The 27,686-nt window shown below is 46.1% G+C and overlaps 1 protein-coding gene across 1 annotated transcript in view; it reads right to left on the reverse strand.

Moving 5' to 3' along the window:
- LOC146786150 (cytochrome P450 2J2-like) overlaps positions 1-27,467 on the reverse strand; it is a 90,089-nt gene extending 62,622 nt beyond the window's left edge. Inside the window, exons 1-4 of the mRNA XM_085633167.1 lie at positions 27,359-27,467; positions 26,809-26,958; positions 25,953-25,966; positions 15,991-16,167 (exon numbers count right to left, since the gene is read on the reverse strand). Coding sequence (XP_085489293.1) covers positions 15,991-16,167; positions 25,953-25,966; positions 26,809-26,958; positions 27,359-27,467 — 450 coding nt within the window. The remainder of the gene's footprint in view (positions 1-15,990; positions 16,168-25,952; positions 25,967-26,808; positions 26,959-27,358) is intronic.
- Positions 27,468-27,686: the final 219 nt, after the last annotated feature.

Raw genomic sequence — 27,686 nt, forward strand, 5'->3', positions numbered from 1 at the left:
GAGTGACTCGCAGCTCCCTGAAGATCGTAAGACCTCCGAACTTGTGCTTGAGCCCTGCTGGGTGACTCGCGGCTCCCTGAAGATCGTAAGACCTCTGAACTTGTGCTTGAGCCCTGCTGAGTGACTCGCGGCTCCCTGAAGATCGTAAGACCTCCGAACTTGTACTCGAGCCTGCTGAGTATCTCGCAGCGCCCCCAGACTCCCTTGGTCCCGCCGGACCCCACGACGACAAGCGTAACCCCCAGCTCGAGGATTGTGAGCTGTGCGCCGGATACGCTCCTGCATTTGATCCATTCCCCCAAAGACTGTCCCGCTACCTCCTAACCCCCCCTCCAAGACTCTGTGAGCCCGCGCTCGACTTGTATATATATTGCCTTGCTGATTATAAAGATCTTACCACTGCGATCTGATAAAGATTTGCTCTTAAGAACTCTCGGTGTGGTGTCTCTTTGTCGTGTGGTGCCGAGTGTACGATCCTAGATACGAGATTCCTCCCCTGAGGAGTCTCCCGCCAGTGCCCGGCTACGATACCTCGAGGGTTGGTCTCAGGACAGTCAGGGCCCCCCCCGGGCCCCTCTGAGGTCGCCTTCTAACAACTGTTTCTTCTGCAACTTTGGCTGCGAAGGGGAGGCTTCTTAAGCAGGGGTCTGACTTCTGTGCGCTTCTAGTCATCTGGGAAGGGGCCTGTTTTGAAGGTGGTGTTGATGGTGCGTTGTAGTTTGGGTGCGATGGCAGCCATGGCTCTGTGGTAGATGTGAGGAGGGCTGGGGTTGGTGGGGGCCCCAAGTGGATGCTTTTCATGGTCAGGAGGTGTCTTCGGCCGTGATCGGTGTCCAGTTGGAGATGGTGGGCTGGCTGGTGTTTCTGGGGGGCGGGGGCCATCTGTGGCACCTGGTGGATGGTTGATAAAGTTGTCGTCAAGGTTTTTGATCTTGAGGTGGAAATAGGTTCCAAGCTTGTTGCAGAGGGCTTGGGATGGGGTGATGTCTGTGGCTTTGCTCCATGGGTTGGTGAATTCTTGAATGACACTGAAAAGTTCCTTGGAGCTGGTGGAGTTGTCCAGGATTTTGTTGTGGATAAATTTCCTCTTGGTGGCTCTGATCTGGTTGTGGTAGTCTGTCATGGTGTCCTTGTAGGTGGTGTGGTTTTCGGTTGTCTTGGTGTTTCTCCAGTTCTTCTCCAGGCGTCTGCAGGTCCGTCTGGCTTCTTGGAGAGTGGTGGTGAACCAGGTGACTTTCCTGGGGCATTGTCTGTCGGGGTTGTGTAGCGGGGCGCGCTTGTCTGTGCAGTTGAAGATCCAGGTGTGGAGTTCTCTGGCTGCGTCATTAGCGTAGTTTGCGTCGGGTGCCCAGGTGTGGTTATCTCGGGTGAGGGTGTATTTAAGTTGCTCGTCTGTAACCTTGCTCAAGTTCCTTCGTGGTGGGCGTGGGGCTGATTTGAGTGCCTTGGGTTTGTTGATGGCGAAGTGTATACAGTGGTGGTTGTTCCATGGTGGCTGCGTTGTGTGGCTGAATTGGACGCTGTTTCCTGCCGCAAAGATGGGGTCGAGGGTGTGTCCTGCTCTGTGGGTCAGTGTGTTGTTTAAGTCTGATGCTGGCAAGGTTGTCACGAAGGATAGTGGAGTTGGGGTCGATGGGGTTGTCGAGGTGGAAGTTCTGGTCCCCAATGAGTATGTAGTTTGTTGAGGAGCTGGCGTGGGGTGCGATGAAGTCGGTGATGGTGGTGGCAAAGGGTGTTCGGGGGCCGGGGGGTCTGTAGATGAGGGTTCCTCAGAGTGTGGTTTTGGGGGTCGTCTGGATCTGGAATTGCAGGTGTTCAGCGAAGGGGAAGGTTGCACTGGAAGTGGTGAGGCGGAGGGTGCTCTTGTGGGCGATGGCGAGGCCCCCTCCTGGGTGGTTGGGGCAGTCTTTCCTCTGTGTCTTGTATCCATCTGGGATGACGGTGCTGATGGGGGAGGAGGATGCGTTGGTCCAGGTCTCTGTGAAGAAGGCGATGTCAGGTGAGAGAGAGTCGAGTGGGCTCCAGATTTCCTTGGCGTGTTTGTGTATGGAGCTTCCGTTGAGGAGGATACATTTTAGGGTGTCGCCGGTGCTGGTGTTGGAGGCCGGGGTAGCTGTGTGGGTCTGGCAGCAGTGGAGGCAGGAGAACTGGCCATAGGTCGTGTTCGGCGAGGCCTGTTGGCATTCTCTAAGTCTTCCAGGGTTGAATGCGAGGAGGGTGGTGTCATTGCGATGGGTAGTGGGAGGTCCAGGGTTCCTGGTGCAGGCCGCGGTCAGGTCACGGACGGGCGCAGACGGGCTTGCCTATGGCCTGCCTTCGGTGCGCCAGCGGGGCTCCCGCTGCGTGCATCCGCCATTAAGTAGAGGAGGTGGGAGGGAGGAGAGGCTGGGAGGCAGGAGCGGGGGAATTCCGGGGGGAATTCCCGGGGGGGGGGAATTCCAGGGGAAGGGGCCACAGGGGCAGCTGCGACAAAAGGCGAAAGGAACAGGCAGGCACGAGAAAATAAAAACAGTGGTCGAATTAGAGCAAGACACAGATGGGCACAATAACAGTGGGATAACAGGGAAAAATTAAGCGGGCAGCAGCCTCGAACCTCCCAAGGAGGTGGTCGGGGTCTGGAGGCAAGACACAGCACAGCGGAGCTGCGGGGAGAGAGTGGACCTAGACCAAGAGTTACCCACTCACACAACCACTCACATACCCATTCACAGACCCATACCAACCACTCATTCATTCATAGAGCCACTCACTCACTCATGCAGCCAATCACACAACCACTCACTCACCCATACAGCTACTCATACAACCAGGCACTCACCCATACAGCCTCTTACACAGCCACACATTCACCCACACAGCTACTAACACACACTTAATCACTTATACACCTACTCACTCACCCATATAGCCTCTCAACATTGCCACTCACTCACCCATACAAGCACTCACGCAGCCACACCACCATTTATATACACATTCACACATCCATACAAGACCTCCCACACTTGCTCATTCACCCACACAGCCATTCACACACTCACTCTCCAATACAGGCTCTCACACACCACCTTCCTCAACCAAACAGCCACTCACTCACCCATACAGCCATGTATACACCCACTCATACAGCCATTAAGATACCCACTTACTCATACAGTCCCTGACACATCCACTCGCTCACCAATACTGTCATTTACTCTGCCACTCACTCACCCACACAGCCACTCACACACCCATTCACACACGGATAAACACAGTCATACAGACGCTCACATAATATATTTTAGAAGCAGTATCACTCATACTAATTAAACTCTTTCAGATGCCTGGTATGAGAATTTAGCAATACTGCTGTGTGGGACTTACTGGAGGTAATAAGAGGGGTAGTACAACCTGGGGGCTAACTACCCCTGCTGTTACCTCCAGTAAGTCCCACACAGTGGGATTGCTAATAAGTCTAAGGAGGCCATACTCTCCATTCTGCACCACTCTGCAAACATGCCTCCTGGCACAGTGCTGGTTGGGGGATGAAGTCCACTTTACTCCTGAGGGACTTTAGCAGCCCAGTAGCCCTCCTGGTACCTCCTGTAAGTCCTACACAGTTGAATTCCTGAGCGCTGGTCGGAGGCCCAGACCTCTTTCTGCGCCACTCTGCAAATACGACTACTATGTTATAGTTACAAATTAGCAATTAAAAAACCTTAGAAATTCACAGAAAAACCATAGGTTTCAGGGATGTTAAAGTTAGAAATTAGCATTTAAAAAACCTTTGAAATTCACTTAAAAAACTATAGGTTTCAGGGACGTTATAGTTAGATGAATGACCGTGTATGAGTGACTGTATGGGTTAGTGAGTGGATGTGTGTTTAGATGTATGAATAACTGAGCGGGTATGTACTAACTGCTAAACAAAATGGTCGCACACTGCTCCACCCACTAGCGTGTTACCCCGAAGAACTGTGGTCCCTGTAGTCAGCGTCGGCGGGTACGCCTATGCTCAGTGGTGCGTGCAAGTCAGAGTAGCGTTAGCCATCCCTGGACACGTGTTTCGCGGTAGTTGCCGCTCGTCAGCAGGGAGTAGGAAGAGTGCAGGGTTGCTTGTGTAGGCTGCTAAAATCATATCAGGTCTGTACCTCTCGTAGCGACGCAGGTGCGTAACCTACAGCCCATCGGCTGTCGGGGCTCAGGGAGCCACTAAATAACTAAACACAATGGTCGCACACTGCTCCACCCACTAGCGTGTTACCCCGAAGAACTGTGGTCCCTGTAGTCAGCGTCGGCGGGTACGCCTATGCTCAGTGGTGCGTGCAAGTCAGAGTAGCATTAGCCATCCCTGGACACGTGTTTCGCGGTAGTTGCCGCTCGTCAGCAGGGAGTAGGAAGAGTGCAGGGTTGCTTGTGTAGGCTGCTAAAATCATATCAGGTCTGTACCCCTCGTAGCGACGCAGGTGCGTAACCTACAGCCCGTCGGCTGTCGGGGCTCAGGGAGCCACTAAATAACTAAACAAAATGGTCGCACACTGCTCCACCCACTAGCGTGTTACCCCGAAGAACTGTGGTCCCTGTAGTCAGCGTCGGCGGGTACGCCTATGCTCAGTGGTGCGTGCAAGTCAGAGTAGCGTTAGCCATCCCTGGACACGTGTTTCGCGGTAGTTGCCGCTCGTCAGCAGGGAGTAGGAAGAGTGCAGGGTTGCTTGTGTAGGCTGCTAAAATCATATCAGGTCTGTACCTCTCGTAGCGACGCAGGTGCGTAACCTACAACCCGTCGGCTGTCGGGGCTCAGGGAGCCACTAAATAACTAAACAAAATGGTCGCACACTGCTCCACCCACTAGCGTGTTACCCCGAAGAACTGTGGTCCCTGTAGTCAGCGTTGGCGGGTACGCCTATGCTCAGTGGTGCGTGCAAGTCAGAGTAGCGTTAGCCATCCCTGGACACGTGTTTCGCGGTAGTTGCCGCTCGTCAGCAGGGAGTAGGAAGAGTGCAGGGTTGCTTGTGTAGGCTGCTAAAATCATATCAGGTCTGTACCCCTCGTAGCGACGCAGGTGCGTAACCTACAGCCCGTCGGCTGTCGGGGCTCAGGGAGCCACTAAATAACTATACAAAATGGTCGCACACTGCTCCACCCACTAGCGTGTTACCCCGAAGAACTGTGGTCCCTGTAGTCAGCGTCGGCGGGTACGCCTATGCTCAGTGGTGCGTGCAAGTCAGAGTAGCGTTAGCCATCCCTGGACACGTGTTTCGCGGTAGTTGCCGCTCGTCAGCAGGGAGTAGGAAGAGTGCAGGGTTGCTTGTGTAGGCTGCTAAAATCATATCAGGTCTGTACCTCTCGTAGCGAACGCAGGTGCGTAACCATGAGCCCGTCGACTCCGGGGCTCAGAGAGCCACTAAATATATATCACCAAGTTGGTCGCACACTGCTCCACCCACTAGCGTGTTACCCCGAAGAATTGTGGTCCCTGTAGTCAGCGTCGGCGGGTACGCCTATGCTCAGTGGTGCGTGCAAGTCAGAGTAGCGTTAGCCATCCCTGGACACGTGTTTCGCGGTAGTTGCCGCACGTCAGCAGGGAGTAGGAAGAGTGCACTTGCCCACTAGAACTTTAAAACTTTAAAACTTTAAAACTTAAAAACCATTATGTTTATAATTATATTTATAATTGTCTGTATTCACACATCTATTCCTGCAATTACAAAAAATATATATTGGATTAGATGTGTACACATAACAGCGACTATGCAACAAGAAAACTCGAGAGTTTTTAGTCTGTTATCTCTATTTACTCCTGGGAGGGGCTAATGTTCAATTACACCTGTATTTAAACACGTAGGTGATCGGGGCATGTCATGTGATCAAGACCGGGTTCCCCGGTCGAAACGCGTCATGCTGGCTGAAAATATGGAATAAAGCACTGCAATTTGAAAAAATACTTGGCTGTGTGGTGGTCCGTTCCTGCTCTTTCGTTCAATGGATTAATGCTGGATCGTGCTCGATATATATATATATATATATATATATACATATATATATATATATATTACCTACTGGCGGTCGCCAGTAGGTAGTTATAGTTAGGACCACGTTTCCATAGGAAATCCGCAACATTCTATTTTGAATAACTTTTGCGCCGGTCGACGAATCCTTGCGAATTTTTCAAAATAGGTGGGGCGCTACGCTCCGCTCCTACCCTGAAAGTCTCGGGGGCATTCGTCAAGCGGGGGCTGAGATAAAAGGGGGGTCCCAAAACGCGTTTTTCCCATGCATTTTTCCATAGGACCTTTAGACACAGCTACAGCCCGAACGGCTGAACAGAAGTGCGTGCACGGTACTAACTGCGTAAAGTGGGCGCGCGGTGCGCGAAGCGCACCGCGTGCTCACTGTGCGCGCACGGTGCGCAAAGCGCACCGTGCGTGCACGGAACGAACTGCGTTAAGTGGGCGCGCACGCCACGAATGGCGTAAAGTAACTTAGCATTTAAAAAACCGTACAAATTCACTGAAAAAACCATAGGTTTCACACACGTTATAGTTAGGAATTAGCATTTAAAAAACCTTGCAAATTCACTGAAAAAACCATAGGTTTCACACATGTTATAGTTAGCGGAAATTTTACTGATAAAAAACCAATGAAATTCCCCCGTTATAGTTAGTGCAGGAAACTATAACTCACGCGACCGCAATCTTCTGCTGATGACATATGTGTCTTTATGAAAAAAAAATATTTGTAATATATGTATAGCTAAAAATTTATGGAAGAAGACATGGGCAAATAAGTGTCTAAATACAGTATTAGCATCAGCAGAGGATTGCGGTCGCGTGAGTTATAGTTTCCTGCACTAACTATAACGGGGGAATTTCATTGGTTTTTTATCAGTAAAATTTCCGCTAACTATAACATGTGTGAAACCTATGGTTTTTTCAGTGAATTTGCAAGGTTTTTTAAATGCTAATTCCTAACTATAACGTGTGTGAAACCTATGGTTTTTTCAGTGAATTTGTACGTTTTTTTAAATGCTAAGTTACTTTACGCCATTCGTGGCGTGCGCGCCCACTTAACGCAGTTTGTTCTCATGTCATCCTCATGTCAAGGCCCATTGAGGGCTTAGATTTTTGCCAGCGTAAATTTAAAACCTGGGGAAAAATGGTGACACTACAACACCCACAATTCTCAGTGTGAAGGAGTAACTGAGAAGTCCAATCAGGACGTGCAATTAGGCATTTGAATATAAGGGAGTGTCACACCACATCCAGGAAACTGCCGGAGCCTCTGAGGAAGGGGTGGAACTCACCTTGAAACGCGTCAGGCACTCATCACGGCGGAGCTGTATTGCAATTGACATTTGCTATGTGCGCATACTGGGAATAAAGCATGATGCTTGGAGCTCGTGTTCGAGTGCTTCTTATCCGGAGGGCAAGCGTAGAGGACTATGTTTAGGCGGTCGCCCAACCGCCGAGGAGCACCACCCCATGAAGCAGGGGGCCACGGAGATCTGATATGCAATGGGGTCTCGCTAAGTGGAACATGAGCGGGGGATGAGCGCACATCCTCATGTCAAGGCCCATTGAGGGCTTAGATTTTTGCCAGCGTAAATTTAAAACCTGGGGAAAAATGGTGACACTACAACACCCACAATTCTCAGTGTGAAGGAGTAACTGAGAAGTCCAATCAGGACGTGCAATTAGGCATTTGAATATAAGGGAGTGTCACACCACATCCAGGAAACTGCCGGAGCCTCTGAGGAAGGGGTGGAACTCACCTTGAAACGCGTCAGGCACTCATCACGGCGGAGCTGTATTGCAATTGACATTTGCTATGTGCGCATACTGGGAATAAAGCATGATGCTTGGAGCTCGTGTTCGAGTGCTTCTTATCCGGAGGGCAAGCGTAGAGGACTATGTTTAGGCGGTCGCCCAACCGCCGAGGAGCACCACCCCATGAAGCAGGGGGCCACGGAGATCTGATATGCAATGGGGTCTCGCTAAGTGGAACATGAGCGGGGGATGAGCGCACATCCTCATGTCAAGGCCCATTGAGGGCTTAGATTTTTGCCAGCGTAAATTTAAAACCTGGGGAAAAATGGTGACCCTACAACACCCACAATTCTCAGTGTGAAGGAGTAACTGAGAAGTCCAATCAGGACGTGCAATTAGGCATTTGAATATAAGGGAGTGTCACACCACATCCAGGAAACTGCCGGAGCCTCTGAGGAAGGGGTGGAACTCACCTTGAAACGCGTCAGGCACTCATCACGGCGGAGCTGTATTGCAATTGACATTTGCTATGTGCGCATACTGGGAATAAAGCATGATGCTTGGAGCTCGTGTTCGAGTGCTTCTTATCCGGAGGGCAAGCGTAGAGGACTATGTTTAGGCGGTCGCCCAACCGCCGAGGAGCACCACCCCATGAAGCAGGGGGCCACGGAGATCTGATATGCAATGGGGTCTCGCTAAGTGGAACATGAGCGGGGGATGAGCGCACATCCTCATGTCAAGGCCCATTGAGGGCTTAGATTTTTGCCAGCGTAAATTTAAAACCTGGGGAAAAATGGTGACACTACAACACCCACAATTCTCAGTGTGAAGGAGTAACTGAGAAGTCCAATCAGGACGTGCAATTAGGCATTTGAATATAAGGGAGTGTCACACCACATCCAGGAAACTGCCGGAGCCTCTGAGGAAGGGGTGGAACTCACCTTGAAACGCGTCAGGCACTCATCACGGCGGAGCTGTATTGCAATTGACATTTGCTATGTGCGCATACTGGGAATAAAGCATGATGCTTGGAGCTCGTGTTCGAGTGCTTCTTATCCGGAGGGCAAGCGTAGAGGAATATATATATATATATATATATATATTACCTACTGGCGGTTGCCAGTAGGTAGTTATAGTTACAATCAGTTTCTATAGGAAAAGCCTTTTTTGATTTGGTTATAACTTTGGCGTTGTTGCACTTTTTAGGTAAGCTCCTATCTTGAAAGTTTGGGGGTGATTCGTCAAGCAGGGGCTATGAAAAAAGGGGGGTCCCAAAACGCATTTCCCCATGTTAATTTCCATAGGAAATTTTGCGACGAGCTACAGTCCGAACTGCTGAACGGAATTACCCGAAATCTGGCAGAAAGGTAGAGCTTGGTTCAGAAAGCGACCTTTTTTTTAAATGGTGAAAATCCGTTCAGTAGTTGCTGAGAAATTAGAAAAATAAAAGTTTCGATATCTGGGTGGAGCCTAAGTCCCGTGCACAAGCGTAAACTGTGATTGCCTGCCAACACTCCAAACCAGGAATTGTTGGCAGCCATCTTGTGGCTCGGTAGGAGCGAGTCGGTAGAAAACAGAGAAACAAAGGTAGAAAACAAGAGAAGGGGGCAGAGTAGAAACACACTGACCCCCTAGGCCTGGTCAGGGGGTCCCAGAAGGACGTAAATCGGCGTAATTCACGCTGGGGTCACGGGTTCCCATGCCCCGGGGACTGCAACCTCCCTGGGACTTCTTTGAATAAAATGCATGGAGGGGCTCCTGCCCCTGGGACCGTCACCTCCAAGCAATGCCGGCTCCCACAGGAGGCAGGGAGCTGGCAGGGACCGTGGGGGCATTGGGGCTCCCCCCACGGCCCCCCACTTGAGGGCCGGCCCCCGGGGGATGGGATCCCCAGGGCCAGAAGTGGCCCGGAAGGGGTGCCACTCAGCCCCCTCCCCTTTTTTATAAAAAAATGAAAAAGATAAGGCCGCCTCTGGGGGATGGGGTCCCCGGGGCCATAATTGGCCTTAGGAGGGGGCCACACATTCCCCCTCTAAAATTGGAAATAAAGGTTGGGCAGGCCCTGGGGGATGGGGTCTCTGGGGCCAGAAGTGGCCTAGGGAAGGGGGGCCATGCACCCTCTCCTGCAATTAAAGCAACAACGACCCCAGGCCCTGGGGAGTGGGGTCTCCAGGGCCAATAGTGGCCCAGGGTAGGGGGGCCACATACCCCCTTGGCCACGCGGCCCCCCTTCCATAATAATAATTTAAAATAATAATAATAAACGAGGCCATGACCTGGGGGATGGGGTCCCCAGGCCAAAATACAAGCACACACTGTAGTTACTCATACATGTACCACTGAGACATCCATCCACTCACCAACACACACATACACACACTCACCCACCCATACAGCCCTTCACAGATGCGCTCTTGAACCCATACACCCAGTGAATCACCCACTCACACATCTATGCACAGAGTCACACACACCCCAATTACCCACACAGACACTCAGGCACCCATACAGATACTCAGATAACCAATCAATAACCCATATAGACACTCATGTAGCTACTCACCAACCCATGCAACCATTTACATACCAACTGACAGACTGATACAGACATTCACGCAGTTTAGTTACTAACCCATGCATTCAGTAAGACACGTTTTTATCACTCACTTATACAGTCAGTCATGTACCTACTAAATCATTCATTCAGACACTTATACACCCACTCATTCTTCAATACACCTTGGCATATATATATATATATACAAAACATATTTAAACTTTACAGAAACACAGTCACTGGATGATGTTATCAGTGATGTCACTGACCATTTCATGAATGATGTAATATGTGACGTCATCAGCAGTGCATTGCGGGGGCGCTAGTTATAGTTAGCTCAACTAACTATAACAGCCAAATTTCTCTGGTTTTGTACGAGTGAAATATCCAACTAACTATAACGTCTCTGAAACGTGTTTTTTTTTCAGTGAATATATTTATATATATTTTGGCAGACGGCAGTAGGTAGTTATAGTTAGGACCTAATTTCCATAGGAAAAGCATTTTTTGACTTGGCCATAACTTTGGCGTCGTTTGACCAATCTGCATGAAATTTTGCCAAAAAAGTGTCACGGTGAGTACTATTTAATGGGAAAGTTTGTGGGTGATCTGTGCAGTGCGGAATGAGAATTTGAGGTGTAAAATAAGGTTATGTTTTTAATCTTGATTCCCATAGGAACTTTTAGCCACACCTACAGCCCAAACCACTGAACGAACTTACACCAAATATGGCAGGGAGGTAGATGTCGGTTCTAGGAAGTGCCACTTGCTTATTTGGTGTAAATCCGTTCAGTAGTTTTTGAGTAAATAAAACCAAAATGTATAGTGATATCTCCGACCGCGGAGCCTTCGCGAACAAAGACGAGCTTGTGCAGAGAAATGCACTGCTCTAATTGGCTGCCAACACTCCAACCAGGAAGTGTTGGCAGCCATCTTGGGACTTGAAGCAGAGTCCCAGAAAAAAAGTTAAAAATAAAGAAAAGGGGACAGGGTAGGAGATATGTTGGGGGAGTTCCACAGGGACCCACTACATTTTAAATGTATTTTTTTTTTGCTTTGCTGCAGATTTGTGATGTATCTGCGAATCTACGGCAAAAAATTTAAAAAAATGTGCGGGCTCCGATGCGTCTTTTTTCAAAGAATCCCCGGCTGGGCCAAATCCCTGTGGCATGAAGGATGGGTCTCATGGAGCCCCCCTCTTGGGCTTATTAGAAGCGCCGGGGAATGCCACCTCCTTTGGGCTGTAGCAATAAAAATGCAGGTGGTCCGCTCGGCCCCCCACAGCTCAGGGGACCACCACCTAGCCGGGGCACACTGTATTGTTTTGTTAAATGTGGGGAAGGCCCTTTGGCCTCAACAGCTGCCCCTGGGACCGCCACCTCCCTGAGGCACTTTTAATTACACATGTTTCCCTGTCCATGCTGGTGCGGGCAGGGAAACTGTTGTGTCCCAGGGGTGGGTTCCCCAGGTCACAGCAAGAGAGCTGACCTAAGCGAATAGGGTTGCCGGGGCCAATAAATGCTCATGAGAGGGGGGACACACTCCCTTTTAAAAAGTTACTCACCCCAAAGGATGGGGTCCCTGGGGCCTTTGAAAGCTTGGGGAGGGAGGGGCAACGCAGCCCCCTCTTCATGTTGGCTTATTTGGGCCCCCAGGGTGGGCTTCTCTAGGTCTATAATGGCTCAGGAGGGGGGCCTGTGGTCCCCCTCCCCTAATCTATTAGATTGGGCCCCAGGGTATCGGGTCTCTGGGGGCAAAAGTGACCTTGGGAGGGGGGCATGCACCCCCTCCCATAAAATACTTCAGGCCCTTGGGGATGAGGGTCCCTGGAGGATGTGGGCCCTGGGGCCAAAACAGCGTTGGGAGGGTTGCCACCTTCCCCCCTCCCCTATGTAATGCAGCCCCTAGGGGTCTCCCTGGGAACTCTAATGGCTTGGGCAGGGGGGTTATGCTCCCGCTCTCCTCAACTGAATAATGCAGCCTCAGGGTGGACACCCTGGGGCCTATAATTGAAGAATGCACCCCTGCCTGCCATTTTTTGATTTTTTTGTCTTGCTGGATTGCTGCACAAATTTAATTATTTGTAATTTGGCCCCAGAGGGGTCTCTCTGTGCCTCCCCCATGGGGCCTAGGGGGGCAGAGAATCCCTATCCTGTACCCTTATATCAATATTGGTTTACTTCCAGACAAGGGACTAAGAACCCTGAGTTCTGTAATGCCTGCCAGCAACATGTTGCTGGCAGCCAATTAGAGTGCTCACTCTTGCTGGAGTCTAACTCCCACGAGAGCAATTAGCCCAAGAAAATAATGGTCCCAGGGACAATCAGAATGCTTTATTTTTAATTGGCGCTCCCACAAAAGCCTGTTGAGCCTCTAGCGAACCCAACCATCCAACTATACAAATATATATGAACCTTAATTTGTCAAAAACTACTAAGCAGATTTACACCAAATGAAAGAAGGCAAAATCAGTGGACCAAGATCTAGCTTCCTGACAAATTTGGTGTAATTTAGTTCAGCAGTTTTTGAGGTAGTGCTTCTTTAAAAAAATGCATACGGATTGAACTTTTTGGGACCTCCTTCTTTCTCAGCCCCTGCTTGACAGATCACCCAGAACCTTGGTGATTCATCACACGGTGCCACAAAATATGCATTTCTTATGGAAAAGCTGACCTAATTATACCTACCCAGTGGTGACCGCTACTGGGTAATATACACACACAATGTATTTATTTGGGACCTATTGTACACTAACATGAAATAGAGTAATGTGGTGAAAAGTATAAATCATAATCTGCCAATTAAAAAATAAACTGAACCCTTGATGTGAGTTTGGCCAGTAGAGATTCAGTAGATTTACTGTGGTGTACCGCAGACGCTATAATCACCTGCAAGAACCACTAAGGGGACAGCCACATCACATGCAAAGCTGTACATGTTTCAGTAAAACAGTGAGTGAATGTTTTATGCTGGTCAACATGGATAATAACTTGGCCTGAGAAGCATTTTAGTTTCTACTACTAACTAAGCTTCTCAATTGTTGCACTTCTTGAAATAAAATCTGTCTACACCTGGCCTTTCTGTGTATTTTGTTACCCACATGAAAAGGGTATTTTTAGGTTAGGCCTGCCATACAGCACATGTTGTCTGGTTGCAGCAGAACATACAGGGACTTGCAGCCCACCCATTGCTTATCATTAGTTATTTCCTGTGACTCTCATTTGCCTGCTTCTTATTAGATGTACTTTTTGTCAGTCTAGTAATTGTCCCTGCCATGAAGCAAAGCCTATTTAGTGATACATTTATTGTCTGGCTTCTGTGTGACCTGTGCTCACTTTTAGGGAGCTATTTTTTATTTTGTTTAAGCTCTCCATGAGAGTGAAGGTGATCTCCAACTGAACTGACTCCCTCCTGCGCTTTTATACCCCCCCCCTCGCTCCCACCATGTTGCTTCACCCTGGCCACTCCTGCAACCAGCTCATCCATTTTTTTTTTTAAAACGCGCTTCATGCTTCCTTTTAAAACTTTCTGCTTTCCCCTACTTTTTTTAATCTACTGATTCATCTCATATCAGTAACTAAAACGACAAAACAGTGCTCTTTGTAAGAGTGCGCATCTGTGTTGAACGCATGGGTGTGCCTACAAAATGGCGTATCTATTTCATCATTAGGACTTTTCGTTTCACACTCGTGCACAGCAGCCGCGATGTTGTGCAAATGGCTAAAAACATTAACAAAGGCAGATAGTTCACATAGGTGAGACCTATTGCCTTTGTCACTGCTTGTCGGGCTAGAAGTTCCTAATTACAAATCATACAATTTAATGTCCTATAGAAAGAGCTGATGGCTGTGATGTACCTATCTTTTGTGCTGCTGCTGAGAGAAGATTTCATTCCTCATAAATGGTTGCCACATATCAGGGTGGCGGGTAAATAATGCAGTGGGGACGCTGCATTTCAAGGCAGGTCCACGTGCTCCATGTGAGCTCTCTTCCATAAGGCTCTTCTGGCCTCAGCATGCATCAAAGTGAACTCATTACTATAGCGGAGTATGGCTACTGACTATTCACCAAGTTGTGTAGAATGACATGTATGGGCAAGTATGTGGCAAGTACTGGTGTATGTGTGGTGTACATTGTGGTTGAATGTTACATAGCCGGGTGCCCTTGTGATGTGTGGCTAGTGTCTCCTTCATAAGGTATGAATGGTACAGGTACAAGATGGAGGCTCTTTTATGTGTTGTCTTTCCAGGTGAAACATCCTTTATGTAACTTACACAGCTGAGGCACACAGACTCTCTGGAAGGTTTAGACCTGGCCTGGGCCCTGATTGAGGTTAAAGGACTGACCAAACCAGTTTCAGTGCTTTTAGAGCCTTCTCCTGTCTTCTTGAATTCTGCAAGAAGCTGAAGACCTGCCTTTTCAATTAACCAACCTACCATAGGCAGTGCTAGACACACACACCTGCTCAGTGCCAGGATATTCTCACGGGTGACAGTGCACTTTACAAATATGCATAACATAATGGTTCTACCTGCAGACCCGACTAGAGGGTAACTTACTCCCTTGCAATGTGTGGCCATCCCACATCACTGTGGCCATATAAGGGTTCACCCTTTTTGTCTAGCATTTGGGACGGTCCTAAAAAATTCATAGAACCCAGACCAGAAGTGCCTTTCTACCTTTGGAACACACATTCCTTTGACCACTCTATTCATTGAAAGGCCACCATGATTAGAGACTGGAAATAATTTCCAGCAAAGTTTTGACAAGGGCATCCCACGTTTGGGAAGAAAGCTTGGAAAAAAAGATGGCCACCTATGTTTAACCACATTTATGAACTGTGAACATGGTACACTTTGCACCTAGCTTCACTGATCTTCTCAGCTGGCCTGTAGAAGAACTGTCTCTTTATGACCAGTTTCTGGTATTTGTCTGGATTTCGGAAGCTGCTCTACACACTAGCTTGAAGAGACATCTGACAAAGATACTCCATGTGGCTCCTTTGACCTCCAGCCTATGTCATTAGATGACCCCTGCTCCCTGAAAAGAAAGCAGGAGAGGCGCTGCATGATCATGTCAAAATAGGCTACCCACTATGCACACATGGGTTGCATAGAAGACGACTCAAGGAAATGTAATGAGCGATCCTGTACCTCAGAGAGTCTACAGTCATTTGTTTATTACTGACAAAAGTTGACAATTGCTTCATCTAAGAGACAAGTATATTCTTGTTTCTTGAATGGACTGCACCTGCTGCCTTACACTTGTGAGAGTCAAAATCAACCTTATACGAGTCCAAAAGGGACACAGGAGATTCCTTCCATGTACTTGGATCATTGACAGCATGTTTCTAAGCCCCAGTGAAGCACTTGCTAGTGGGAACCAGTGGCATTACCACTCACAGTATAAATAAAACTGGGAAAAATGCAGACAGCTCTTGACACTAACAGCAAATCTATAAGGACGAGAACAAAATCTTTATTGCTATCACCATACATGGTTTACCGTAAAGGTGAACTTACCTGCTATTCCCGTTACTGGTAGAACAAATGAGGGAAACACACTGTAAAGATGATAATTTAGTGGTATTGCTGCTAACAGAGAACCAAACAGGATATTTCTGTTTTTACAAGTAGAAATGACTCCTATCAGGTGAGGAAGGTGAAGAAGAGCAGAAGTCCTTACCTTGGATGGCTGCGTCAGGTACATGTCGATGAAATCACGGGGTGCATCCCCCACCATGCTCTCCTGATGCATCTTGATTTCCTGACGAATATACTTGTGTGCCTGCATCCAAGACTTAAATGCCGTCTGATGAAGACCTGGTACATGGCGCATCAACCCTGGTGCAAAGTCATAGAGCTACAAGGACAGGGGAAGATGTATTGGTGCATTTGATTAGGAACCAGGTGTTGTGTCTTTAGAATTATGAGCGCTATGGAATGATTTTTCAACACTACAAATACATAGGACTGTACAACAAAGTATCTGGGGAGGCACAAGGAGCCTTTGCATCTGCTTTTCAACCCCATGGGCACTTGGATATTACAGAATTAACAATCAAATTGACTCAGTAAGTGCACAAGCCTGATACAAAAGGGGTGTTTTCTTTTTTCTATGGGGGTGTGGCCCCTTGTGATATGTAGAAAGCCTCTGCCCCTGTGGCATACTAAAAAAAGAGGGTAGAGGCAAACAAGTTGCAGGGAGACGCACTGATTGTGCACCACTTGTGAAGTAGAAGGCAGTGCGGCATCCCATTTGGGTGCTTCCTGAGGAGGGGCATTCCCTCATTGGTGGGTGTAGACACATGCTGAACCGCCTTCAGGTTCCCTCTTGAAACCTAATCTGGTCTGCACCAGTGCACCAAATTAATGGCGTGCGGAGCGCAGATCAAGAATGCAAGCCCAATATGTACCATGGCCCCTAGTCCTTTATGCCATTAGTAGTATAAGAGACAAACAAATGTCATGAATTCATTCAACAGAAGAAAAATATTTTGGGCATAAACTTTTGTGTAAGTTTACTACTTTTAGATATTCACAAACTACGTGTGGAGATTTACAACTTCACACTCTCTATACTTACATGTGCGGATCCATCCACACCTGGAGATTCGGCAATTGGGATGGAGAACACCGCACACAAAAGTGTAGGGAATGTGGAGTCGTAAAACTCTGCATGTAGTTTGTGGATTGCATTTCGGAGTAGAAGTGCAGTTTGTGAATCATGCCCTTGCTTTCTCAATAAAAGTACAACATTTCTACCTCACACCATCACTAATAAAAAAGGAAACCTAGGCTCAAGCAACCGTCCAGTTCTCGGGCTACAAGAACACCAAAGACCAGCAATCAAAGTCAGCAGCAATGGACACCCTATGGCGGCCTGACAATTTACATTTCTTCAATCCTACAGTTTGCGATGGAAGAGATCCACCTGAAAGAACCATGGGTGCAAGCTCTGAAACTCCTCAAATGTTACCATGCTGAGAAGCATTCCCTCCTGATGATAAACACTGATATACATCCCAGCAGATCTGAAAAGTGGGCAGAATTGATAAGCCATTTTAAAATTCTAACAGACTTAAAAATAAAATACCTGCTAGTCAATACCCTTTTAACAGGCAATTTTAACACAAACTTGTCTGTGGTATCCTGCTAGTCAATACCCTTTTAACAGGCAATTTTAACACAAACTTGTCTGTGGTATCAAGAGTAAGGATGCCAATGACCTGGACTTAATTTGCGACGTCCTGACGCAAAGGGTGCCATTCAAAACTCATCGGATCAAAATCGTGACTCCTTACTGTCAGATTGCAAAACTTTGGGCCTTAGGTTGCTAAATGGCTGGTTAACCGGGGATTACCTCCAGATGGACGCGTGCAACAGACGTCCATTTGATATATTAACCTCACTATGAGTTCCACCACCCTGTTTAGGTACATTACTATTTCTCCCTCGGGGACCGCCTCGAAAGTGGCCATAGACAGCAACAAATGCATATGTCTATTTGTACCACCAAATTGGATGCTGTGCCAGTTACCAGCACTGGCATGCACATTGAAAACCTCAAACGATTGAAATGGGACAATAGGATAGATACTGATGCAATGAATTGGATTCAAATTCAACAAAGTAATCTTGTCAACTCCCAGTTGGCCCATTGTGCAATGGGCTGTTTTTGTAGACCTCTTACTGCGGGAAATTTCAATCCGTTAACCATGGATGTATAATAACATCAAAGCCCAATGCCAAATTCCAATTATCTAGGAGCCAGAAAGCTTTGAAAGGTGAAGTGAACTACAATATGCGCCACCTTTAAAAAAAGTTTTCATGGCGAAACTAAAATTAAAACCTCAAGGGACAAATTCAGGTCAATCTGGCTGTTAAAGTAAAAAAAGATTGATTACTTTTGGGCCCGTCTTCCATTTGTGAGCAAGAAGAGGAATACTAAACCTTTCTCATCCATGGTCAACCAAATATCAATTGGCGGTAAGAGAACCACAAACACTAATATCCGTAAATCAGCCTGGATCTCCTACAAGTCATTACACTTCCTGATAACTAATCCACTGATCACGCTAATCTTGATGCATTACAATCATCTCAACCACAGCAAGGGCACCCTCTTGTCATTAAGGAATTCTCCAACAATCCTGCAATAGACTTGTCAGAGTAACACACCAGATTTAAACTTGACACAGTGAGGAAAGATAGGGTACCTGGCCCTACCAGCCTATTGCCAGCTCTTTTCCCAGTACATCCCTTTCTGGTCCATATGTCCCCACTGTTTGGGCTTGGCTCAGCATCAAATTGGATCCCTGAATCCCGGGGGGTAGGGGGGTTGATTATTCAACCAATCTTCAAGAATGATCCAAAATCAACCTAGCCACTATCATCTCATAGCCTTTATAGACAATGATGCTAAAATCTAAAAGCATGGGCAAATGATGGGCAGGTTGTCCCCAGAAGCCAGTGCAGCTTCAGAGAAAATTACTGTACTACCAAAAAACCTAATGGCGTTGGCTATGATGCGTGACAAGGCAACCAGGAGCAGCTCAGTGCTCTATTTTTGTTTTATAGACTTCAGAGTCGCTTTTGATTGCATTCCTAGAGGTCCCCTGAGGTGCAAACTGCAGGGTTGGTGCCTCCCATCACACTTAATAAGAACTATTGAATAGCTGTACTCCAACACTTAGGTGAAGGTTAAATTAGGGAAGGGGGCAAATATCTCACGGACAATTCCTACAAACTCCGGGCTGAAGCAAGGCTCAGTATTAGCACCTCTACTAGTCAATTTTTACATTACAGATTTGTCGGAGGCCCTAGATGAAGTTAACTGCCATTCCGCTAAAATAGGAGGACAGTGCATGACACACCAACTTTATGCAGATGATCTTGTATTGCTAAGCCAAACCAAAATTGGTTTTCAGCGACTGCTAACAACATTGTACCTCTACATTAGCAAGAAAAGAATAGCCTTGAAATAAATCACACAAAAAACAAGATGCTCATTTTTGGAAAGAAAACCACAAACCATGGAAAGTGGCACCTTAATGGGGAGTGGCTGCCACAAAGAGCAGAGTATAAATATCTGGATATTCATCTTAACAGCCAAGGTACTTTTAACACTTTTAACCTTCTTCAAAACTAAAGGCAAAAGCCTCATGTTTCACCTTGTAACTTTATTTCAGAGTCTACGGGGTCCAAGCCTAGAGAGCTAACTTCAGGAGATGAAGCTAAGGTATCTCCAATGCTAACTTATGGGAGCAGAATTTACCATGGGCAAGGAGGTCACCCTGGTAGATAAGATCATTACTTGGATTTATAAAGAAGTTTTCCATCCGCCATTGAGCGTGTCGCCTACACAAATAAGGCTCAAATTCAATCTCATAAGGCAGAACTGGGCCAGAAGCAGTTCCTTTTTAGGTCAAGTCTAGCCAGTGCGCATGCACTGTCTGGAAGACCTGTTGTATTCAATAAACATATTTTAACTATCAGCGCAGTTTACGTCTAAGGTAACGTCATGTTTCCTGTATTGAACAGGATAATATGTAATATCGGCTTCATTAATTCACCTGTACAAAAATGTATGTAATCTGGCCCCCTGTTTGGTTGCGACATTCAGGGTAAATTGCCATTGTGTTGGTTGTAGGGTGTGCAGCGTGGGCGTGAGGAACCACCAGCATCGTGCTATATCAATAAGAACAGGGTCCCTGATCACAGGGGCACTTTTGACTCCCCCACCCCAACGCCACCCCATGAAAGGGATTATACACTGTGTTATGTGTCACTACGCAAGTAGCGATATAGACGCCACCAGCAAGCTAACCATGTCTTAACATGAAGTCCATTTTCTTGAAAGCAAGAAGGTTTATACTGTGTAAGACAAAAGCACCCAGGCAGGTAGTAATGCCTTTGAACAAATAGACTCTGCAAAACGTCAACCAAGGAGGACATATGAGCCTTCTTTTCTAACAGTGTTATTAAGCAGAAGGCAAAGCTGCTAATTGCGGATGATACAAATACCTCCAAACATGCACGCCCCACACCTTGCTTTTAGCCAGAGTAGACTTGCATCATAGGGTGAAGTAAAAGAACATGGGTCCGTCCCTTGTACAGTGCAAGCTGTCTTCCTTCCACCATCCTTGATGTGTTTATTCCACCCGCTTCTCACAGCTTCAAGGATCAGTCTCCAAGATTAAAGATCTTTGCTTTCAGTAAGAATTTAGGTCCTCCATGTTTAGACTGCTTCTGTGTTTTTTATCTCTGCCTTTCCAAAGATTTGCCAAAGAGCGGGCCACTTTTGAAGTGTCAAGCACTTCTAAACATGCACTGTCGAAGCCAATAGGTCTGATGTTTGTATAGAGCATGCACAAAGATGATATCCAGATGCACATTTGCATAGATCATACTTTCATGCACATATAAAGCCAGTGTGACAAAGGCATTCACCCACATTGATGTATTCGGAATGATGCCACAGCAAAGGATACGGGTTCTCGCACAACAGCTCATCAAACAGAAGTGTGAAGTTGAGGTTAAACAAACTATTTAGACTGTGGATAGGTAAAATGACAAACACATAGAATTATCACAAACCATTTTATGTCAGAGTCAAAGCTTATAGTGCCCAAGCCACAACAGAGGGTCCGATTCCGATCCGGGTTGGAAAGCTCTCCGACCGAGCCAGATCCGGAGTGTTTTACGACCGAGCTGGAGTCCTGCTGTTCGATAGAGCGAGTACGAAGCTGCCGTATGCTGCCGGACTCGGTTCGGTCGGACTCCCATAGAAGTCAATGGGAGCCGGTCGTATGACATGGACTGCGGGTGACAGGGGGTCTGACGCGGACCCCCAAAGGCAACTTCCTGAACGTTTTGCAAGCTGGACACTCCGGCTCGCACTGGCTGTCCGATGCGTGCATCGTACTGGCTCGGTCGTAAATCGCCTCCATTGCATGCCACGGTTAGCTTACGGCCGAGGCGTATGGAGCAGTTCGTCCCCGAAACGACTCGGTCGGTGAATTTCACGTAGCTCGCATCGTACTTGCTCGCTCGTACAGCTGTACGAGTCGGGCGGAAAACACGCGTACGGCTCGTAGTTTTTCCGGCAGGATCGCGTTCGGTGCCCTTCCGACCCTGATCGGAATCGGCCCCAGAGTGTAAAATGTTTAAGATTGGTAGACGCATCGATGGACTGTTGGAGAGAACATAATCACATAGGCATGGGATAATACTCCTCTCTTAAAATGATTATAAACTAGAATTGTGCAAGATTATACATCTGGATTTTTATTCGAGGGGACCCCAGGTTACAGTAATGATTAATTAGGGGTCCTCAGAACTCAGAGGTTTAAGAACTAGTGTCACAGTTGACACAGAAGAAGCACAAGCAAAAGTTAAAAGTGGCAGAAGCAGCAAGACACAATACTTTGGGCAACGGGATGGCGGCAAGACACCACGCCAGATCTTTAAGAATGCTGAAAAAGTTGCATCAAGCCAAGAAAGGGCTGCATTTAGCACCATAGTGTGCTGGTGTAGAGGCATGCACAGCAAAACTATGTCACAGAGTTATACATGCATAGTGAAAAAGTGCCAGCGCCAAGAAATGGAAACAAAAAAAAGACAACATGTTAGAGAGTTTCTAGACTAAATAAAGTAAGAGAGGGACAGCCTCATAGGAAGCAGGATTGGGCAGTGAGTCAATTATGAGGTCCAGCTTCCAGAGCTACATTGATATTGGCGGTATCTAACTTCCCTGCAGCAGCTTGAAGGAACTTGGCAACTTTGATATTTAACATGGTGTGCTCAGTATGAAGGCCTGATGGCTGGCTCAAACCCCTAAGCGGTTAAAGTCTTTGCAAAGTAGGTCTTTCCTTAACTGTAGCAAGGAGGGAGAAGTCCAGAAGATATAGAAGATAGTATCCTTGGTCTGACGGCAGTCGCCACATTTCACCTTTTGTTGAGGGGTTCCACGATGCCGGGAGATGACTCTGTGGTTCACTGACAAAAACAGGTAAGTACAAAAATAACCGGAAAAAAAATGTTGATGTAAAAAATATAGTTGTACAAAAAATCGAATTTTAGATATATATAAAATAAAATAATAAATATTAAATATGTTAAATAATTAAATTAACATAAACAATAAAGTTTTAACTATTTAAAAATCTTCAAACTTAAATCTCCCACTCCAGTGAGTGCAACAGTAGGGAAAGTGTTGGATAGCAGAGCGGTAGAAATTACTATTCCCACCCCAGTGAGTGCAACAGTAGGGAAAGTGTTGGATAGCGGAGGGGTAAAATATTACTATTCCCACTCCAGTGAGTGCAACAGTAGGGAAAGTGTTGGATAGTGGAGCGGTAAAAATTGCTATTCCCATTCCAGTGGGTGCAATAGTAGAGAAAGTGTTGGATAGCAGAATGGTAAAAAATATTATTTCCACTCCAGAGAGTGCAACAGTAGGGAAAGTGATGGATAGCGAGGGGTAAAAATTACTATTCCCACTCAAGTGAGTGCAACAATAAAGAAAGTGTTGGATAGTGGCGGGATAAAATTTATTATTCCCACTGCAATAATTGTAAAAGTAGGGAAAGTGTTGGATAGCAGAGGGGTAAAAATTACTATTCCCACTCCAGTGAGTGCAACAGTAGGGAAAGTGCTGGACTGCAGAGAAGTAACAATTAATATTCTCACTCCAGTTGGTTCAAAATTAAAAATAAACACATTTTAACAATAAAAATGTTTAAAAAACAAACTAAAAAATATATAAATATGTTAAAAATTCAAATAAAATATATTCAATATTAAATTTTAAAAAACATATAATAAAGTTAAATACATATAACAAATACCTACAAATATTATATTAAATAAAATAAAAAATAATTTCTGTACAAATCAATATTTTTAATTAAAAATTATTTAGAAACAAAAACATTAATTATTACATACATTTACTTTTTTTTATTTCCTACCCTTCAATATCACACAATTCAGAAGCCACATCTAAAAAAAGTACTCCCTCAACTAACATAATTAATTACCAATTAAAGAAATATTATTAATTAAAAAACAAATAAAACTCATAAAATGTATATAACTTCCCACACTTTACCCCTGTAATCCCCACAACCCACAGCTAAAATTAAACTGTAAACAAAAGAATTACACAATTACAACTTATTTTCAATTAAAAAACGAACAGTATTTAACAACTAATTATAAAGTAATTAAAATTAATTTACTCCCCACACTGTACCAATAACAATAAAACCCACACACAAAAAATATAAACAAATACACTAATTAAATATAAATTCAACTAATTCTTAATAACTTTCCACCCTTTACCCCTATAAACCCCACAACCCACACCTAAAAGTTATTACACAAATTCCATATTTAAATTTTCAATTAATGAATATTAATTAACAGCTAATTATTGATTACCTAAACATAAATTACTTCTCATGCTTTACCCCATAAACCCCACAACCCACACCTAAACTTGATCATTAAGGGAAAAGCGGTGCCCAAAGGTGACAGTGAGGACAATTGGAGAGAGCGGGTCCTGGGGGTTCCCTGTGATAAACAAGATGGGAAAAAGTCATGTGAAGTAAGAATGAAAATCGCCATTACTAAAAGTGGTTGTCATAAACAAGTACAATCAATGCTAAAATAAATCACAACATTCTTATACTATGACTAATCAAGGACACTAAAGCAGTCTTCAGTGCATATATCATCAGAAAACAGAAAGTAATTAACATATTAATATGTTGTTTAACCTGTTAATTTATGTCACTGAATATCTCAATAAATAAATAGCTGTACAAACAGAAACCAAATGCATAATGATCACAAAATATTGGACATCGATGGGTTACTAGCCCGGTATGAAAACATGAGCCATTTATTTAGGGCTTGAGTTAGAGTTTGGCGGACAACTGTATGTCTGTCAGGGCAATAGAGTAAAATACTTCATCATCTTGATGGACAGGCTGTATCCAAATTGAAAGATTCTCTCTGGCCCTGCAGACATCCCTTAAGATTGGCAGGAACCATTGTCAGGGTAGTTCCTCTCAATGTTATAAAAGTTTCATGGACACCTCCGTCACACTCAATCACACACAACTACACAGTCCCCCGGAGATCGGGGCTCTGGTGTTTCGTAGGCATTTCCCTGTGTCCCACTCCCTCCTCACTCTAGCAATCTTGTTAATTTCTCATTCACTTTAAGCAACATTCAGGGTAAGCTCTACTAGTAATCCAAGTCGCAAAAGTCTGCTTCAACTCTCTGGTAAAGTCAAAATTGTTTCAGGGTCAAAGTGCTAACAAGAAGCAAAATTCTCCTGGGCCCGGATTCAGTCTTAGCCGCATCTGCAGTATCGGAGCATCCGGAGTTCCTGGGTGCACCCCCTCTGCAGGCAACGGAGCTGCAGTGGCTGGTTCAGTTGATTTCACAGCATGAGGCCCAGATGGGGTGAACTTGGTGATTCCGAGCTCCTAACACAGTTGCATTCCCGCAGCAACTGGAGGTTTATTTGGCGCCTCATGGCAGGGTAAGTCCTTGAGTCTGTCCTCGATACGGAGATGGTGATGCGAACCGTTCGGTGCAGCATCCATTGCTCACACAGAGAGTCCACTCAACACAATTCCCCCTTGGACCTCGCTTCCTCAGCTCTCCTCTTCCTCACGGGGTACACTGGTCTTGGCACACAGGCAGTGGCTGGTACTCTAGGCTCCAGGGTAGGTGGTCTTGGATTCCCTGGGTGACGTCCCTTCACCCAGCGGGGAGACTAGCAGGCCTTGGACCCCAGTCCTTGTCACAGGCAGAAGTGCTGCAGAGCTTTTCATTCTGACGCAGTCCGACTGGCTTCTTACAGGTGACAATTTTTGAAGTCTAAAGCTCCACGTGTTGTAGTCCATTTCCGTACGCCAAATGTGATTTAGTGTCTGAGTCTTTTAAGTTTATGCTGCGGGTCTGCTTCTTTTTGATTTGCCCATTCCCCTGCCCTCTCTTCCTCTTGAAAGCAGCCTGTCTCTGCAGGAGCAACTCCGAAGCTGCTAGCCCCACAACACAGGCTATGAGTGTATTATCGAAAGGTTCGCACTGGGCCTCAGCCCTACTCTTTATCCTTCCCATATGAGCGCAGTCTCCTTCCAGAGATGTTCCCGGCCTCTTCCTTGTAACCTCTCTCTGGATCAAAGAGCACCTTTTGAAGTGTACGGGAAAAGCATGGCTTTTCCCTCTCCAGTACGACCCACCCAGCTTTCAGAATGCAGCAATACAAAGATCTGTCTGGGGGGATTCCTCTACCTCCTCATGTTTCACCATGCAGGCCAGCTCTCCCAAAATGAAACCCACATGATCCATGCTTTCCTATTACAGCATAAATCAGCATTAGGGATCCAGAAATCAGCTCAGTTGGGGCACATTCCCATGCGGAGGACTTTTCCATCCCAACAGTGAGATTCTGCAAATGCTGAAGCAGATGTCTTTTGATAATCACCCTTAACGTTTGGCTCACTGTATTAATAACTAGAGCAAAGTGGGATCCATTTTGGATGCTCCTGGTTGTGGCATGGTACACAGTGGATACACGATGGGCGTGAGGCTCGCTTCCCCAAAATGTGGAAGTGTATTACCTGAATTACAGTGGCTGAAAGGTGGAAACCCAGACATTTTAGTTATTTTATCAGTTCCATGACGCTTGTTAGCAAGTAGCTGTTGACTTTGAGTAGCTGCCCTGTGCAATGCTATTTAACATCCGGAACTCATGCATAGTGCGCATGCGCCTGCTTTGTACCCACCCGGAGAACTATTCTATTATAGTAGGGGCCTCAGACGCGTGTGCAGCCCCTTTCACGTAGCTCAATCTTGGTAGCGCTTTTGCATGGTGTCTTGGACACATGCAAATGAGGGAATCATTTTGCCCCATGCCTCTGACGTATTAGGGATTTCTGTTAGACATTTTTCCACAAACCGTGTGCCATTGTTTCCGAGTGTTTTTTGGATCGGATGAAATATAAATGATTTTTCAGTCACATGCTGGGTTGAACAGTACTCTTATCTAATCATCAATATATCTTTTTGCACCTAAATTCAAACTTGATTACCAGGCAGGGCTGTTTCTGTGCCTGAGCCTATGTTCTGGATTTCTCATCCCGAGTTCTTGGGCACTGAATCATGTTTGCTAATATTTTGAAGAAAACGTGAAACTTGGCTTTTTATTCAGTATTTTCCTCCAGCTCCCAGCTGTCACCTTTTTTCAGTGCCATGAAACTTCAGTATTCATTCATTTTATAATTATTTTTCACAACGTAGCATAACATTTTAATTACAGGATACAAATGAATAGAGTCCTCACTGTGTGTTGATCTAAATTCTGTTTATTTTAAGGGCCTATTATTAAGTACTGACTCACTACAGATGCTATATTAACCACCATAATGAGCACATGAACACACACAGACATACTGCACATACATATTTGGAGTTTACCTTCTGAGGCAGCAATTAAACCCAGAAGATGTTGGGCTTCTTCTTGTATACGCTCTTCCAGGCTTCTCTTGCCCATTCCCAGACCCCTCAGGGCGAAGATGCTGAAACGCCTCTGCTCCTTCCAGATGAGTCCATTAGATGAGATGATCCCTGAAATCATTACACAGACAGTAGGTTATAACATGTCTATGTCAAGATATATGTATGTGCACCAAGTGCTATTCATGCTATCGCTTGTTTCTAGGCACAAGAGTGTTTTGCATCGAAAGATGTCAACTCACTGATCATTGTCTTCCTAAATAATTCTGCAGTTTCCTTGTAAAAGAGCAATGATTCCCTTCCTGTTGGATGTAGAGCACAGTTATACATTCCATAGCTTTGTGTGCTGAACTTCTAATGTTCTTCCCCTGCTCTGATGTTCAGAGGGATGACTGGCTCCTAAACCGCTCATCTCAGCGATCTGCCTGGACTATCTCTTCTAACATCTAATCTTAGTCAATGAGTTTCTTTATCTGGCAAAGCCTGATGGACCGTAGGACCAGACAAATACCTTCATTTGTCTCTGAGTCCTTGCACTTCACCATGCATTCAACGCTGAAATCTTCCCAGGTGTAAGCCTTCAGAGAAATTAAATAGAGACAAGACACTGCCAGCCACATGCAGGCTTAACCCTGTAAGACACCAAAAGGAGTGCAGTCTAAACCGGCAGACATGGGTTTGTCAAAATGTTCACAGACCTGCCAACTCCCACGGTGCCACAGTGTGTCACACGATATCGGCTCCCTCCACACGGTTACCTGGTGAGCAGCCTATACCACATGGTGAAAGGAAAAAAGAGCTGGAAGCCACAGCAAAGAGTAGATTTCCAGCTCTGCTTT

The sequence above is a fragment of the Triturus cristatus genome, chromosome 11 (assembly GCF_964204655.1).
Source record: "Triturus cristatus chromosome 11, aTriCri1.1, whole genome shotgun sequence".
In the NCBI taxonomy this organism is placed as follows: Eukaryota; Metazoa; Chordata; class Amphibia; order Caudata; family Salamandridae; genus Triturus; species Triturus cristatus.